The 18,138-nt window shown below is 36.2% G+C and overlaps 1 protein-coding gene across 1 annotated transcript in view; it reads right to left on the bottom strand.

Annotated features, from left to right (window-relative positions):
* The window catches only part of LOC145671816 (putative phytanoyl-CoA dioxygenase), a 246,860-nt gene that overhangs the window by 15,077 nt on the left and 213,645 nt on the right, over positions 1-18,138 (bottom strand). Inside the window, exons 3-4 of the mRNA XM_081741047.1 lie at positions 12,746-12,868; positions 4,537-4,641 (exon numbers count right to left, since the gene is read on the bottom strand). Coding sequence (XP_081597173.1) covers positions 4,537-4,641; positions 12,746-12,868 — 228 coding nt within the window. The remainder of the gene's footprint in view (positions 1-4,536; positions 4,642-12,745; positions 12,869-18,138) is intronic.

Below are 18,138 nucleotides of genomic sequence, written 5' to 3' on the forward strand. Positions count from 1 at the left end.
TTCCCCTCTTACATTTTGTTGTAACTCTGATAGGTCCGTAGCCAGGGAGAGGCTAGAGGGGGAATTCCCCCTCCCCCAAATTATTTTTTGTCCCCGCTAAAAAGTTACGCTGAAGAGAATTTTGAAACTGACTCAAAACTACTTAAATTCTTGCAATTATATTTACCAAATTAAATTCAATACTCACGAATTTACTCTACTCATTTCTGTGTAAAATTATGTTTCTTACTAGATGCACCAAACATCTTTCATTGCATGTATCCATTTCAAGAATTTCACTGTACCCTATTATTGCAACAATGACAAGCATCCAAGGATGTCAGGGGGAATTCCAAACAACAGTATCATAGTCCACAACAATACTTGTGAATATAAATAAACTGTCGTGTCTCGCTTATTTTGGAAGGTAGAAAATTGAGTTCAAACGTTGAATAAAACATATATTTCTATAGATGTTGTAATATAATTTTGTTCTCATGTTTAAAAAATATATACTATTTCAATTTTAATTAATATGAAACAAGCAGGGGCGGATCCAGGATTTTCTGAGGGGGGTGCACCATTAACTACCAGTAAGTTACATTTGAATAAAATTTAAATTTTTTAAATGTCTTGAGGAATCTGTGGTGTATATTAGGAATTTACTTAAACTATTGCTTTTGCAAAAATCCGCTTTCTTTTAAGCCCGAAACGGAAACATGACATGAAATTTTCGGAAGGTACCGTACTGCTATTTTCACTGCCAGCTTTTCACTTTAGATAGTGTATATTCACAACGGAGGGGGTGCACCGGAGCACGTGCACCCCCCTAAATCCGGCCCTGGAAACAAGTAGCTAGCAAAGAGCTTGTATTAAGCACACAAAAATGAAAAAAAAAAAAGTTTGATTATACATATATAATAAGTATATATGTATACTTCTCTTTTAAGTTTTTTTTTCGATTAATAAATGAAAGTGCTTTGGACTCAATATTTTTCTCATCATTTTTAGGCGTTAATGGAAAAAAGCTGAAGAAAAGGCTTATGAGAAATTAATAATTTGTAAAACAGTACTGCAAAATAACTCTTCCCGCTGGTCTAATGAATAGAACGCATGTGTTTGAACTGATCTCGGATTTGATACAGTGGAATTCTAGAGATTCGAATGCAATGTGGTGGTTCGTATTACACTTTAAACTGTAAGCTTCGCGTTTTTATAGCCTCGGTGCTGAAAGATGCTAAATTTTAACAAACAAACAAAAAAGTTGGTTTCCTACAAAATGAAAATGTGAAACAAAATAGTTTTTTTTATGTACATAAAAACAATAAATTAATTTTAATGAACATATTATTATGCCATTATACAATCAAAGTTAATTGGAGTGTTTCGTTGTGACAAAAAATCCATGTCAAAATATTATGTTTATAATATTTTGTTTTCTGCGAATGAAACAACACTTTTTAATTGGACGTGTGCTCACCCCAACATTAAGTTAATCAGCTTTTGTTTATTATAAATGCGACTTACAATGACGTTAATCACCTGTGTTTACCATAGCACTATATTGCCCCAAGAACCTCAATTCTATAGCATCGTATGTGTGTGTGTGTGTGTGTGTGTATGTGTTTAAATCTGTGTATGTTAATTATCAATGTTTTTAATCTTGAATTTGTGTACTGTAATATTGTCAATACAGGATATTATGTATAAAAGAAGCTATAACTGTTACAGATTCCGTAAACAATAAATAAATATACAATTTTATGGAGTTCTTTGATGTCGTTGTCATTGCCCCCTCAGTATTCATTCCTGTCCCCCCTAAGAAATCAGGCTGGGTACGGGTCTGAACTCTGATAATATATATATATATATATATATATATATATATATATATATATATATATATATATATATATATATATATATATATATATATCTGGTGTTTCAAAACAACACCAACAACGTTTGGAAGGTGATTCCTGACACCAAGATAAGGCAAAAAATATAGACCAACCTGAGTGCACAAATGCTTTCTTTCCGAGTTGTAGGTTGACGAAAACATGAAAAAAATGAACTTTAAAGGTCCATAGCTCCAAAACTATGAAACCTACCGTAATCGGGTCTAGAGTTCACTTAGAAACTAATATGTTCGCTTCCGAAAATATATGTGTCAGAGTTCTAAGGTATTCACAAGCAATTTTTATAGAGGAAGTTTGGCTACGGACATATAATTTGAAGTACTCTCCAACTCACTCTATAAAAATTGTTGCGGAAGTACCTTGGGATTCTGAAACATGGATATTTGGATAGGGCACATATTACTTCCTAAGTGAAGTCTTGACCCGACTACGATAGGTCCCATAGTATTTGAGCTATGGACCTTTAAAGTTCATTTTTTTTCCATGTTTTCGAGAGTTTATAACTCCGAAAGGTAGCTTTTGTGCAACCAGGTTGGTCTATACTTTTTCCCTTATCTTGATGTTAGGAATCACATCCTAAACGTTTTGAAACACGCTGTATATGTAAAACTATATTGTTATGGGGTGTTAAAACTCGGGAAAACTTTGTGCACGCCACTGGTATTGAGTATTTTCTCTATTTTTTTCTTGCATATAGTTTTATACATGAAGGAAAATTTCTCTTTTCTTTGAAATGAATTTGAATTTTAATGGTTTCTTCTGATCTCTTCTTGAAATATACAGGGTGCGGCACTAAAAACCGGCCCGTAAAGTGAACACATAAAATGAAATGTAATGTATTGAATATGATTAACTACAACACATAAATGAAATGTAATGTATTGAATATGACTACTCACCTTCACAGCAGGTGCTGAAAGTGTCCTCCGCCCACTTCAACACACATGTGAGCACGATTGAGGAGATTCATATATACCCTTGTCAGTTCTTGTGTTGTAATGCTATTGGTGACATCCTGGATCCTGGTCTTGAGTTCTTCAATTGTGTGTGGATTTGTTTCGTATACTCTTCCCTTTAACAGTCTCCATAAGTAAAAGTCACACGTGGACAAGTCTGGTGACCGAGGAGGCCACAAGCCTTTGCTGATTGTCCTCTCTGGTGTAAACATCTCATGCACAAGGGACAATGATGCAGCTGATGTGTGGCATGTTGCACCGTCCTGCTGAAAGTAACATAACTGACGCTCCTCTTCGGTCAAGTGTGTATAAAACTCTTCCAAGTTTCCCATATACACGTCACTGTTCACTGTCGTCTCAAATAATATGGGCCCAATAACGCGTGTGGCGGAAATGGCACACCAAACACCAATCTTCTCATCATGCAAGGGTACCTGGTGGATTGCGTGTGGATTTTCTGTCGACCAATACCGGTTGTTTTGGGAATTTACGTACCCAGACAGGTGGAACCACGCCTCGTCACTCATGATGAGCATTAGTGGATCCAAGAAACCACTGGCAACATTGCTCAACAGCCATGAACAGAAATGCACCCTCTTCTGCAGGTCAGGCTCCTTCAGTTCTTGCACAACACTTATCCGGTACGGTTTTAACTTCAGTCCCCTTAAAACACGTCTGCAACTTCTCTCACTCGCATGAACCTGTTGACTCAATCTCCTGGTTGACTTTCGAGGACTTCTTGTCATTATCTCCTCCACCTGCACCTTGAATTCAGGTGTGCAGACAGATGGTCGTCTGTTCCTGGGAGCATTTTGAACCGATCCTGTACGCCGCCATTTTTCAATCAATTCCTGAATGGTGCTTTTTGCTGGCACAGAACGTCCTGGAAATTTCTCCCGAAACAAATTCTTTGTTTTCACAAAAGATCCAGTGAGAATGAACCCTTCAACAATGGCAACACGCTCGGGTATCGAATACGGCATTATCACACACTGACACTCACCCGGCTTAACACAACGAGGCCTTTTTCTCAATTGGTTTCGACAAGTTTCACTGGCTGCGGCTGCATGTGACTGCTGCAGGTCACGTAAGTCGACCCGACTTCGACACGCCATCTCTTGGTAGGAAGGTAGATTATTTAAATGTTGCCAAAAACACAATATATCAGAATATTACGACAGGCCGGTTTTCCGTGCCGCACCCTGTATTTAAATGTGCTTTCCCTTGTGAACATTAAACTCTGTGATGTAATTACTTGTATAATTTTAGTATTATAAATAATTTAAGGAATATTGAAATCGTACTTTTTTTTTTTTTTTTTTTTTTTTTTTTTTTTTTTTACAAAACAAGTTACATTTAACAGGTTTCAAGAAGGAACCAATAAAATCAAACTACAGTAGACTTTGGTTACTGTGGCTTAATGTGGCGAAAGGACTGACCGGAGCGGCAAGAATACTGTATAATCCTCACTTCCTGCTCTACTCATATCATTACACACGATTTGAACCAAAATTGTACATTTCGAAAATGGATTTACAAGAATAAAATTCCTGCACCCATTTAAACATAAATTTTACATCGTGTAACTTAATTGCAGGAAACATAAAATAATGTGCACAGTTTGCTTTGAGCCCCTCCCGAAATATGTTCTTGCGTACGTGCGTGATAACACTTGAACTCACCTTGAATCCATCTATTGGATAGTATGGTTGATCTTGGTGCCAAGGAGTTTTCTTCTGAGCTCCGGGCTCTTTCACTAAAACATGGTCGTGATAAAATGACACTCTCTGGAAAAAACAAACAAACAAAAAAATATTAAAACAATGCAGACTAGTGAATAGGAATAAACAAATTAGTTAATTTGAAAAGTGTACAATGTTCAGTATTATTGAATAACAGCCAAATTTTTTCAGAATTAAATCTAACTTGAGAGAACTGTTTTCTGGTATGTGGATTACAAACTTGATGGTATGAAATTTATTTTCTGCAATCATTAATAAAATGAATTTTGGTGCCAAAGAATTTGAATGAACATTAGCCTACGGTCACTGGCTAGATTTTAATGGTTAAATTGAACTGTAACGTCCCTTTCACCATCGAGACTATATAAATATCGGGCTTCATTCCGTATTAGTCTGTGTTAACGCAACGCAAAACTTGTGTTTCGTTTGCGATATTAGATATCACATATTAATTTTGTGAATGTGTGATAGAAGGCCAGTAATGCAAATTCTACGTTTTACTATCGTTCATTCTTCGCTTCCCCCCCCACAGACACCTCCACAATTCTTTAAAAGAACACGTTCCGTAGTGATCCGCAAATTTTCAGAAAACTACTACGAAATGATGCCCGTGGTGTACAGATTAATGTGGAATCCGGACCATATACGCTTCCATCTGGAATCGAGCTTTATAGATCACACATGTAAATATGCCATAGACTGTAATACATTATTATGAATAGATCATGCATGACTAGGGTTCACAGACGTCCTGAATTATCTTAGCCCGCAAATATTCTTCAAAGTTTTGACGTATAATTAGCGCCATACTAATGTTATGACTAAAGCGTGGCTATCAGAAGTGTATTCAGTACCTCTGATTAGCATGTAGTAATTGACTAAGCTAATCACATGTGACTAATTTAGAGCAGAGTGTAATCTGCTTTAGCCACTGTAAACTTCTATTATAAGAACATTAAGGCTTAATTACCTGTTTTCCTTTCTTTCTTTCCTTACACCTCATCGGGTGAGTTAACTATGAAGCAGCTATTAAGCCGAGTCCTTTACAGCAGAACTGTTCTTAAAGTGAACAGTGAGAGATGAGTAGAAAATTTCCAGTTTTATGACGGATAAATTATCTTCACTTACAATTGTAACGTAATTTCTCTATTGTCGCTAATATTAATTGATTTTTACTTGTTTCCCCGTAAATATATCCCTCAGAAATGAATACATTAATTATAATTCGATTTTGTAACTATTATAAATTGTGATGTCAAACCACAAACTAAACATTTCGAATTTCGTATTTCATATATTTTCATTTTTACAGACTACAATGCACACATGTAGATTTGTTTAGTTGCCACATTTATTTTTCTCATTCGAGGTATTGGGGTTATATTAATTAATGATACTCAAATAAACTCATTAGTTGAACTTCAAGCAGACTCTGAATCCCAAAAAAGGACACCTTCTGTAATACAGAGCTAATATGATACTAACTAATCATGTGACTAACGCATGTGACTATTAACGAATTCTCTCTGAATACCGTCCTATATGTTTGAGTTCTTCTCCGAAGTTAATATCATTTGTGCGGTATTAAAATGAAAAATAAAAGTTTTATCAGTCTTCTATACTCAACCAAAAGGAATAATCTACTTTCTGTTACTTAGTTTAGTGACTACTGACTTATTGTTTACTGTGTTAGTGCTGATGTTTTAGCAAAGAAGAAATGCATCACCTGACTGTAGTGTAAACTTTCATAACTTTTTTTAAAAATCTAAAACTCTAAGAGTCGTAAGCACAGACTGACGATCCTTTATGTCTTTCTTCTTCCAAATGAGGTTAATTTGTTATATGTTTAATAAAGCTCTGTAATACTTACAGTAAATCAGTGGCGCCCCCCCCTTATCTGCATGACGCACCCCCCCGCAATTGTCTATCCATAGGTGTTCTTCCATGCAAAAAAATCTTTTCGATTAATTTTTACACCCCCTCAAACATATTTACATAGATTTTACCCCCCCAATATTTCAGTGACGCAGTTTGCGTCATAGCCCCCCCCCTTGTGGGCACCCCAGAGTAAATGAAGAATATTTATAATAGAATGTGTAGGGAAAAAATTGAAAAGTAAGTAAATCACATAAACATGTTGAAGTAATTAAGATAATTGAAATTAAACATTCACTTTGTATTCTCGTTTGCCTAACTCAGCCCTGGCCACGGCGAGCAGATAGTGGAAACTCTCCTCGTGAACGCTCACGAGCATTCTACGAGCAAATACCGTTGTTCGTGCTTCGTGAATCTTCGGGTTTTGTCCTTAGAGGAGCGGAAGTGTTGTCAACCTTGGCGGTAATCACTAGCTTACCAAATAAAAAAAAAATATGTATGGTAACTGATTGCCATTTAGTGTATAGTGTTTTTTTACAATGTGGTAACCGTTAACTATACACAACACAAACTGGTAACAGCAATCAAATGATAAACTATGTACGTTCCTTTTCTTCTTTTATCTTTCCTTTTGTTAAAGAAGGATGTGGTGGAACCAAACCATCGCTTACATTTATAAAAATTTGCCAGTTTGCCCAATGGAAAACCAGTTTTCAATATATATATATATATATATATATATATATATATATATATATATATATATTATCAAGTTCATAATCCGAGTGTGGGTATGTTGTTTCGCTTTTTAGGAAAAGAGATAATCTGTTGATACGAAAAAAAAATACTGTAGCACTTGTTTGTAATTATCTAAGTATTATCTCCAGAAAATTAGCTTATGCATGTATGTGTGTACGAATAGGCTTAGCAAGGGGTTGGTTGTGGAGATTAGATGCCACTATTACACTATCAATAGGAAGAATAGTATTTCTTACTCCACTTTTAAAGTGGGGCCGCGGTGGCTCAGTGGTAGAACGTTCACATCTGGTGCTTGGGGTCCCGGGTTCGATTCCAGCCCCCGCCAAGTGAACTTTGCGGTGGACAAACACCGTGTGCGTGGGTTTTCTCGGGGTTCTCCCATTTCCTCCCACTTTCTTCATTCTATCATTTCATTCATCACTCATCATCACCGTCTCCTTTAGCCTAACCGGTATAACCGTGGGACGTAAAACCCAAAGATTTCATTTCATTTTTTCCACTTTTAATGTTACTTTGATCGCAAAGAATCAAACAAAATATTAAAAGAGCCAAAGAGATTTTCCATTTTTAAGAGTGACCATTAGTGGGTACCATTAGTCTTTTTTTTTAAAACAAGGAGTGTCTTTTTAATAAGTAAAAATATATTGTCCCTGGCTCGTTGCTTGCCGGTAGCTTGTTAAAAGTGAAAAAGAATGTTAAATCATATCAACGACTGAAGCTACACGCTTGTCTTTCTTCGATAGTTACTGACTGGTTTTGAAAGTCACGATGTTGTAGGCCTACTGTAACAGCGTAAACTTAGAAGGGAACGTTCCAACTGAATGATACGAACAATTATTCCCAATGTCTTGAACATGAAACGTGGATTGCACGGATAACGCTTAAAGTGGGCTGGACTGCACTGGAATTTCCTTCCGGCAAATTAGTGTTTGGTCGGAACTCAGTTCTTCTGTGTAATTGTCTCTGAACAACATTTGAACATTTCTTTTAGATAATAATATCTAACTAACTCTATGGCCTATGGAACCCGAAGGTTCAATGCGGCGTTTACAACATATTTCCACTAACTTCTGTCCTTAGCCAACTGGATCCAGTTTCTACTCTGTACTCTTATTTCTGCAAGATCCATCTTAATATTGTCTTCCCATCTACGTCTAGGTCTTCCTAGTGGTCTTCTTCCAATTGGGTTTTCAGTTAAAATTATGAAAGCGTTTCTAATTTCTTCCATTCTGGCTACACGGAATGGCCACCTGAGCCTTCTACACTTAATGACCCTAACAATGTTAAGTGAGCGGTATAAACTATGCAATTCCTCGTTATGAATTTCCTCCAATCCCCATTTTCATCCGTCTTTGGTCCGAATACTACTACTACTACTACTACTACTACTACTACTACTACTACTACTACTACTAATAATAATAATAATAATACGCATTATTATAATTATTATTATTATTATTATTATTATTATTATTATTATTATTATTATTATTATTATTATTATTATTATTATTATTTTCAACCTCCCGTCGTTCTGCTATCAATCTAGCAACGAAAGGCGTTCACAACTTAGCAAACGTGAAGCGAGTGACAAGTTACAGACCGAGTGCTAATGTAATACAATGTCACGAATTGTGTAAGCAAGCTAAAAAAGGCCTGAAACAATTCGTTTCCAATTTTTGCAGTCATTTTTACATCTGTAAGCTGACATGTTTAATATTAGTTTCTTTCTTTCTTTTTCATTTGTTAGTTACTTCAACGCTAACTGTAACCTCTATCATGCGTCTTCCTCGATCAAAAAACGTACCAATTTTATTTCCTGCAGTGTTTTCGCGTCACTGCTTTCGAAATGGGGAGGGGGAGAGCACACCTGCACATTTCACGCTTGCGTCTGCTCAATGCTTCAACATCGTGCGAATTTGTGACCAGGCTTGGCCGTAGGTTTTTTACCAGCATGTGTGGTTGGCAACACTTATCGGATACAGTGGAAGGGGCGGAGCTACCAACACCTGTGCTCACCTGTTCTTATCTCCGCTCGTTGTCGCTCACGCTTCGGCTCCGGGAGCCAATTCATGAGCAGGCCTGGCCTAACTGGATGACGTAGCTATGAATTTGTTACTTGATTGTTTAACTGTGTCTGAGTTCTGATCTTTTTATATATCATATTTAACCATTTAAAGTGGATCACCACCCGGAAGTCAATACATATTTTAGCTCATTTCCTTAATTACTGCGAAATGAAACGTTACATATTATAAGTATTCTACTATAAGATAGAGTTATGTTTCAGCTATATCACAAGACACTAATTTATTTGGTTGTGTCTTCTGATATCGAAAAAGATAAATAAAAGAAAATATTCGATTCGTTTTGGAATGAGCACACAAAGTGGCACTTGCTCTTAGATCTTACTAGAAGTGCTCAGTTCTATGAAATGTTTATTTGTATAAATGTAAAGTACATGAAAGTAACAATCTTATTATGAAATAGATAAATTGTTTGACCGTTTTTCGTATAATATTCCACATTTTATTTAAATTTTAATTTACACGTAAGGAAATAGATTTTGAGAAGAAACTTGCGCAGGACGCCATAATGTGTTGTTGTCAAATGTGTACGTTACAGTTCGAGAAGCGAAACTTAGCTGTGAATTGCGGTAAGGGTCGAAAACTAATTTCTCCAATAAGTTTCCAAGCAGAATTCCAACATTATTTGTTTTATCTGGCATCAGTAAACATTCAACACTATCAGGCAACGCGGCATTATTCAGGCAGCGTTTAGCATAGCACCGAGAGCACCTAGTCATCCACCTTAACTCAATGTACACTCATGTCCAAAATTATTGTCACATGTCTATGTTTTTGTACGAATATAATTTGATAACGAATTCGCGCTGTATTTCATATAATGTTAGTATGTGTATAATCGGCGAAGACATGTATGTGGAAAATTTCATGTGAAAAGAGCAGTAAAGAAGAACAATAAAACGGAAAACAAAACTTTCTTGTCCATTTAGCAACATTTTGTTTTACTCATTCTAATTTTCGTATTTATAATTCTTTTCCTATGAAATTTACCACAACTATACATTTCCCGATTATACACATAGTATCAGTATTAAAAGTACCCTGCAAAATCATTATCAAATTATATTCTTACAAGATGACAGTTATAGATATGCGATAATTATTTTGGACATGAGTGTTCCTTGACTCGCGCGACAATCGTGATGCTTAAATATGACCTTAATGCGATTGGTCTAGGGATGCGCACGACACGAGACGAGACAGAATTTTTCTGCCAAAATTCGAGTCGAGACACAGCTCTTCCAATAGAGAAATATATATTTTTTTCAAGTCGAGACATCACTTTTCAGCACATTTTCGAGACGAGACAGCCTGAAATCTTGTCTCGTGTGCATCCCTATTTTGGTCACATAGCACACCAACATGTGTGGCACTCATTAATTTTATTTGGTGTTATGGTGTTATGGCTGTACATATGTTAAGCGACCATAAAATTTAATGGGCGATAGTAGTAGGGGCGTCCAATAAGTTATCTACCTAGATAGAAACGGAGGGGCGGAGCATAATGACGGCTGACATGTGCACCAAGAACTCCGCTGCGCAATTTGAGATCAGGCGGAGTAACGCAGTGGCTGTGACCAGAGTATATGTGTTACGCTGCGTAGCGAACGTATGTGAAACGCCGCGAATAATGGATTTGCATATGATGGAGCGTGTTAGGTCATCAAGTTTCCCCCCTGACCCCTAGTGACTATTTCCTCTTCCGAGACCTGAAGAAACACCTGTGGGAACAACGTTTTTCGTCGGACAACGAGGTCCAACAGGCTGTTTCCCAGTGGTTTGCAGGCCATGTCAAACACTATTTTTTGATGACGCCCGGGGAAGTACGTTCCAGATGGCTTCCCATGCACTCAAGGACTTTCACTTTTAGTATAAATATCTACGCTGTAAGATATCTCTTTCAGTTAGTGTCTGATGAAGACAACGTTAAGTTGTCGAAACTGTTACACTGGAATTTAGTTTTTAATAAACAAGTGTATATACTCTGGTCAGAAGTGTTTATTATATCTTTAGTTAGTTCCAGAGTCGTGATGGATAGAGTTGCACTATTTTTTTCTGGAATTTCTTTGCTGCCTTCAAAGTGCTGACGGTGCGTTAAAGGTCTGCACGGGCCGTAATTCTTAGCCCGAGCCCGGCCCGGCCCGTGAGTTTATAATGATAGACCCGACCCGAATCCAAAATATGTTTTAGAATTTAGTCCCGAGCTCTTGTGATGATCAACTGAGCCCGAAATAAGCCCGAATTGCAAAAACTTAAATTAACGCAAAACTGTATTTTTATTTACAGCACTTAGCAATTTAATTTTGCAATTGTGCTTTAAAAGTTCTCCAGAAAAACGGTCCAGAAAGAACGGCGATGAATCGTTGTACAGTATATTTAAAAATTTACAGCCCGAGTCCGGCCCGCGGGCTCGGCCCGAGCCCGTGTAGACCTCTACGGTGTGTAAGCCTCCATGGAGACTATATCGAAAAATAGTGATGATCAGGAGAGTCTATCTGCATTCCTTGCTGTCTAGGTAGATAACTGATTGGACACCCCTCGTATCTTCAAGAAACCCATGAAAAAATCTTAATGTGTCACATCCAGAAGACAGGATGCCCACGTGAGGATCACCTTCATCTGCACTACTACCAGAATGTCTTCTCTTGATAACTACTTATCATTTTGGAACTTGTTGTCTGTAACCCCTTGAAGTCAACGTAAATGCAGTGAAGAGCTTTATACACAAGTTGTGAGATCTTTTGTTAATTATTTATGTTTTTTTCCTTAGAAAAACTTGAAAAATCATGAAAATCATCTGGAATTTTACTCTCCATACTACATTGTAACAGACAAATTCGCCCCCGATACAGTTTTTGTTTTTTTATTTATTTTCTGCTTTTCTATTGTTTTCAAAATGAAATGAAATCTTTAGGTTTTACGTCCTACGTTTATGTCGGCTAGGCTAAAAATACAGTGATGATGAGAAATGAAGGAAATTGTGGAATGAAGAAAATAGGAGGAAACGGGAAAACCCACGCATACAGTGTTTGTCCACCACAAAATTCACTTGGCGCGAGCTGGGATCGAAACAAGAACTCTATGCACCAGAGGTGGACGCTCTACCACTCAGCCACCACGGCCCGTTTTTTCTATTGTATTGTCTTCATTTCTATGTTCCTATTTTTTTTGCGTTATGGTATGTTATGTCTTGCTTAGATTTAGAAGTCTGCTATCCTAATTAAATAATCAAACTGTATTACACTAAAATCTGGAGAGATGTATTTCAACATAATTGTCTTTGGATGTTAGTAGTTTGGGCTTCTTTATTCTGATGTTGTTAAAATTAAGCAAATGGTTACATACGGGGGAATACGATATCTGGGTCCTGAACTCAATCTTGTAAGTACAATATCACAGAATGATTTTGAGCGCAGCTACTATACCTTTGATTTCATCAAAACGGCAGCAATTTGTGCCGCTGGCGAGTTTCGGACAAAATCCTCAAATTCAGGAATTTTTCTCCAATTGCAGTAATCATTAAAATAAGATCCTTCGTTTTCATTGTTCTAGAAAAAAAAAACAACAAAAAATTGTGTAATACCAGTCTATAATTAGTAAATCGAAAACAATGTAGCAAATTAAGACATATCATGAACATAAAGCAATATTATACTTCAAAAGTTTTTACTGTTAATATTAGTTAACCACGAAAAGATAAAAGAAAGTTTATACATGGTGGTCCAAAAGTAGGTATACAGTACCGTACTGATCAGCTCATAACATATTAGATCTATATCATTTCTTATTGTTATCCACTAGGTAGACTTAGTTTATTTATTTATTATTTCTTAATGTGTTTTTACTTACATCTCAAGCTCGGAAGAGCCGAAGCAAATAAACTCATAAACTAGAATGTTATACTTGATCCATGCAGGGGTGTATACCTACTTTTGGGCTACCCTGTATTACTAGTAGTAAAGGACCATGCCTCTCACTGTTAGGGACTAGAAACAGAAGTAGATACCATCTTCTAATTAATATTGTGTTTCGCTGCGTATACAGCGCAAATATAATTTTTTCAACCATTTTCCCATGTAAATTATTTATTGGTTACCCTTAAAAAAAGGAAACATGTTTTTTTATGAATTTTTACTCTGATTCATAAATGTTACATTATTACTGTACATTTTGAAGTATTTGCTTGAGAATTTAAAAAGTAATTATGAATATATACTTGCACTTAATAGAACCAAGAAAAGTGACGACAAATACAGAAATCTAAAAGATTTTTGTATAATACTTATATTTCTGAGATATTAAATTTTGCAGATGTATGAAAGTTGAAAAAAAAAAATAGTTTGTAGAAAAATGCTAATACTTATCAATAGAGGACTTTATTTACTGTTCATCTTGAAGCTGGTGAGGAAACATTTATGTCCTGATTAAGGAGTGCATTTTTTTTTCTTTTTTTTTTTTTTCAAATAACATCCCGATGTTCTCCACAAATAACTCACTGGAAAAAGTCATATGAAAGGAAACGTGGGTGAAAATTCACCCAACAATTACCTATACAGCGTAAACAGAAAGCAGTATACATAGGCGCCAACTTGAAGAAAATATTGGTGGGACTCATACAATGAATAAATATCATAATCATATTCAGCCGTTTTCTATCACCTGCTTGATGAAGCCCCCCCCCCCTCCCGCAGACTTTGTTTCGCGCATTGATCTTGACTTCTCATATCAGTGCTGCCAGTGTTGATTGAAGTTCAGTGCTTTATTAAACACCGTGTTTTCTATCGAATAAGAAGGCTGTTCCTAATGTTTAATTAAAGGCACGACTAAGTTTACAACATAAACTCTAACTCCTCTTTGTTAATTCTTCTTCGACTGGATTATATTGGGGGGCGAGGACCCCACCTTTAAATATTGGGGGGCCAAAAGTGTCCTGCCCCGCAACGTTGGCGCCTATGGCAATATAAATAGGTTTGCACCACGATCATAAACTTACTACCAACGGAAAAAAAACATAGCATGGAGAACAAAAGTCAACGCAGTGTTGCCAGTCTACAGCAAAAGAAATAATTTTAATCTAAGTGAATTTTCACCCATTTTCTTTTTGGGGGTTAAGAACTACATACTTTATAGTGGCATAAAAGTTCGTTTCTCGAAAACTACGCATGCGAATTTATCCATTAACACATTATTTTGTTTAATTTGATGTAGTTTATCTACTGACATATTATATCTTTGTACACTAATTTAGTTAATCATAAATTGGCTAGTTCCAGTGAATAACCGGCTAAGTCGACTTTTTTTTTTTTTTTTTTTTTGAAAATTGAGATTTTATAAGTGTAAACTTCTTTTGGTAAGTTCTACATTGTTTAGAAGCGGCTAAGGCGAATTCATAAAATTGAGGAAGTTACAGCATTTGGTTATATCAAAATTAACCAGGTAACTGCTGTAAAATTTACCTTTAAACTGCTCTCCTGTAAAATTTACTTTTCTCGACTTAGCCGGTTATTCATTGGAACCAGCCAATTAAAATTTTAGAATTAATCATAAATCTAATACATAAAAATGAAACTCACTATGTTTATGACTTCGTACCTCTTGAATTACCCGACCGATCTCGATCAAATTTTCAACATAGATGAGGTTCGGGCCTGGGAGTGTATTTATCATTTCACTTTCATAGTGCAACGTTGCAGAGTCATTCTGACACGAGATTAGCGCCATACTAAAGAGTCCAACTAACATGTTTCCTGCGGTAGTCAGACTTTTAGTATGATGCTAATCATACGCCAAAACGACTCTGCATACGGCGGAATAAGTTTTGAAGCACGAGATAGATCTTGATCAAATTTTCAATATATATGAGGTTTGGGCCTGGGATGGATTTTATCATCTCACTGTGACGGTGCAACTAATAGGAAGGGGAGGGGAAGATATTTAAAAATGATCGAAAATGACCGATATTAGTGTCGAATCCATAGTTTTCGGAATCGCTGAGACAAACAGTAACTCTTTCGATGCCGTTTAAATCCAAACCCAGCCTACATTGCCCTTTATGTTCAAAATGAAACGTACTGTAATCTCTCCGTGCGAAGAACGAGTATTCTACTAGTTTAGACTATGTCTCAATACTATACTCTGTATTGTCGTTTTGTTATAGTGATCGCAAAGAGTCGTGAAGCTTGACCTAGATACACCAATTTCACTTGCTTCATTTTACAGAGAATGTGGTACAATTCTTGATATCAGGATAAATAGTACTGCGTTTATATTTTTATATTAAATTGTCTTTATAGGTCGGTTTTGTATGTACAGAGCGTATTGATATACAACCTTTCCCCTCACTTCTATTCCGTTTATCAAAACAAAACTTGGTACACTCATTTCTTATCCCATATAGTATTTTTCAAGATACATTTATATGTGTGCTTTTGCCTAGCGCCACTCCAAAGGGGGGGGGGCAAAGTTGATGGGAGGGATTTTTGGAGGAATTTTGCCGACATTCTCCCAATTTTTCCTGTTCAAGTACGTTATGGGCCCCAATACATAACACCTGTGAAATGCTTATTTTTAATGCTGAAGAGAATGAACTATAAACCACGACTTTCCAATGAACAGTGTTGATACAATAGAGAATCTACGATTTTCTTTATAGCCTACTTACAGGGTTAATGGGCCCCAGGGAGTTATTCCGCTGTCCATGGCATCTAATTTTTTGTGCATGAACATATCTTTGTTATGTTTTTGGAATGGACTAGGTTAGATCCGAATATCCAGATGACACGTTCACGTCAGTATTTGTTCTTCCTGCAAATGCTTTCTGGCAATAAAGTGCCATATTGTCCACAGGTTATGAAAACTGCATTCCGTTTCATTTGCAACTTGCTTTCGGGTTTGCTGGTACGGTGTACGTGTCTTCAATGGCAGTTAAAAAAAAAAAAAAAAAAAAAAATGATAGTGCGAAGTTTCAATTTCATCCGGTAAATGTCAAGCGCTGGAGGATATCTGCTGCTGTCATCTAACGGCGAAATGTTTAACTTCTAGCATTCTACAAGTATACACCATTGTTTCAATAGTCGAAAATGGGATGTGGATAGCCACAGTTTAAGTCATCATTAACCGTGAAAATGTTAACAGTTTGATTCCATTAAATGACTTGTTCAGGAGCTATCGTGCGGAGTAACGGACGGATATAAGTCACGTTTCCCGGTAAGGTGTTAACGCATTCATTTAATTTTAATGATCTCGGCTGATATAATAGCTGTCGTTATTATGTAGGCTTATTACAAAAACAGAATTTAAAAATCCGCTTTCTTTAAGGAGTTGCCGTGTGGCATAACGGACGGATGTAAACTATCGTTCGTTAACCATTAAGATGTTAAGGGATTGACGCAAGAGATAATTCAAAAATTAATTTTCGTTCAAGAGTTATCGTGTGAAGTAATGGACGGACGTGCGTTAAGTACTACAATTACAATCTTATAAGTACCATATGTGCAACGAGTGTATTTGCACGGAGCGGCAGGTTTCGAGAAGTGAAAAAATCTGTCTTAACTATATTGTTTAAAATAAATATTTATTGTTGGAAACAGACTTCATGATGATGGTAGTTAGCTTTACTAAGCTGACCTATTTCAATACTACATTTATAAATCGTGTTTAGGTTGCATTAATTTAAGGTCACATGGACAGTGCTAAAGCAAATGGTCGAACAAATTCCAGCATGAATAGCTTGATTGTTGTCAAATACAAGAACTTAATTCTCGAACGCCTGTTCCATTTAGTTAGTTATCACAGTTTTGTTATGAAAACTAATCTTGTCTTTGTCACAAACAAGTTCCTTATCATTGAAGATGGAAACAAGTTTTTTTTTTAATTATTTTTTAACAGATGTAGAACGAAAGTCAAGAAATAAAGATAAAAATCTAGTTGCACTGGAATTGCAAACTGATATATTGAGATTGAAGTTCGATATTGAATTCGATTAAAAGGATTACTATCTTTCCTCTACAGATGTGTTTGCTTTATCTTTCCGTAACATAATAGATTATTATTTAAAGAAAGAAACAGACACAACGAGATTATATTTGTAGTGTTTAGGTCTTTCTGAGTGCAAATGCAATTCTCTTCCCTTCGTTGTTCATGTTGAGTAGCATACTTAAAATCCTGGCTTTTAAGAGTTGTTCTCTCTGGAGAAAGGGGCGGCGGCAAATATTGCCTAGGGCCGGTGCTGGTTATAAGGTTCACTTGTGTGGTCCTAATAAAATTTTAGAAACTACGTAAGTGACAGAGGACAACCAACAAAGCAATGAAAGTGTTTGCGACTACAATAGCCGATATTAACTTGGCAACAAAGAACGGATTTTGTACCTTTCACCAGTCACCTTTCGCTTTTGTTAACAAGCCCAAGTTCATCTTTATCTTCAAGTGTACGGAGTGGATTAACCATAAATTGGAATACGGTCTTTTGTTACAAGCTAAGTGAAATATACTTTTAACAGGATTTGCGTGAGTCGAAAATATTCTGTCTTCCGAGAAAAAAATTCCAAGTTCAAGGCTTAATTATATACGTAAGTACTATAAAAGAGTGAAATGTATGCCTTGCAGTTACCTTTTGGCCTTCTTTAAAAAAATATTATTTTAATTTATACGTAGAACTGTGTTTATACAATGAATTCGAGATCTTTCTTATATGTTACTTTCCACTATGTTTTCTTTCTTTCGTTTTTTCTAACTTTCTTCACTTTTCTTTTATTACGTACTAGCAGCGTTCACCCCGCTTCGCTGCGGTCACCCCGGAACGCAATAAACTTTGTTACTT

Source organism: Thermobia domestica, chromosome 15 (assembly GCF_964235325.1).
Source record: "Thermobia domestica chromosome 15, izTheDome1.hap1.1, whole genome shotgun sequence".
In the NCBI taxonomy this organism is placed as follows: domain Eukaryota; kingdom Metazoa; phylum Arthropoda; class Insecta; order Zygentoma; family Lepismatidae; genus Thermobia; species Thermobia domestica.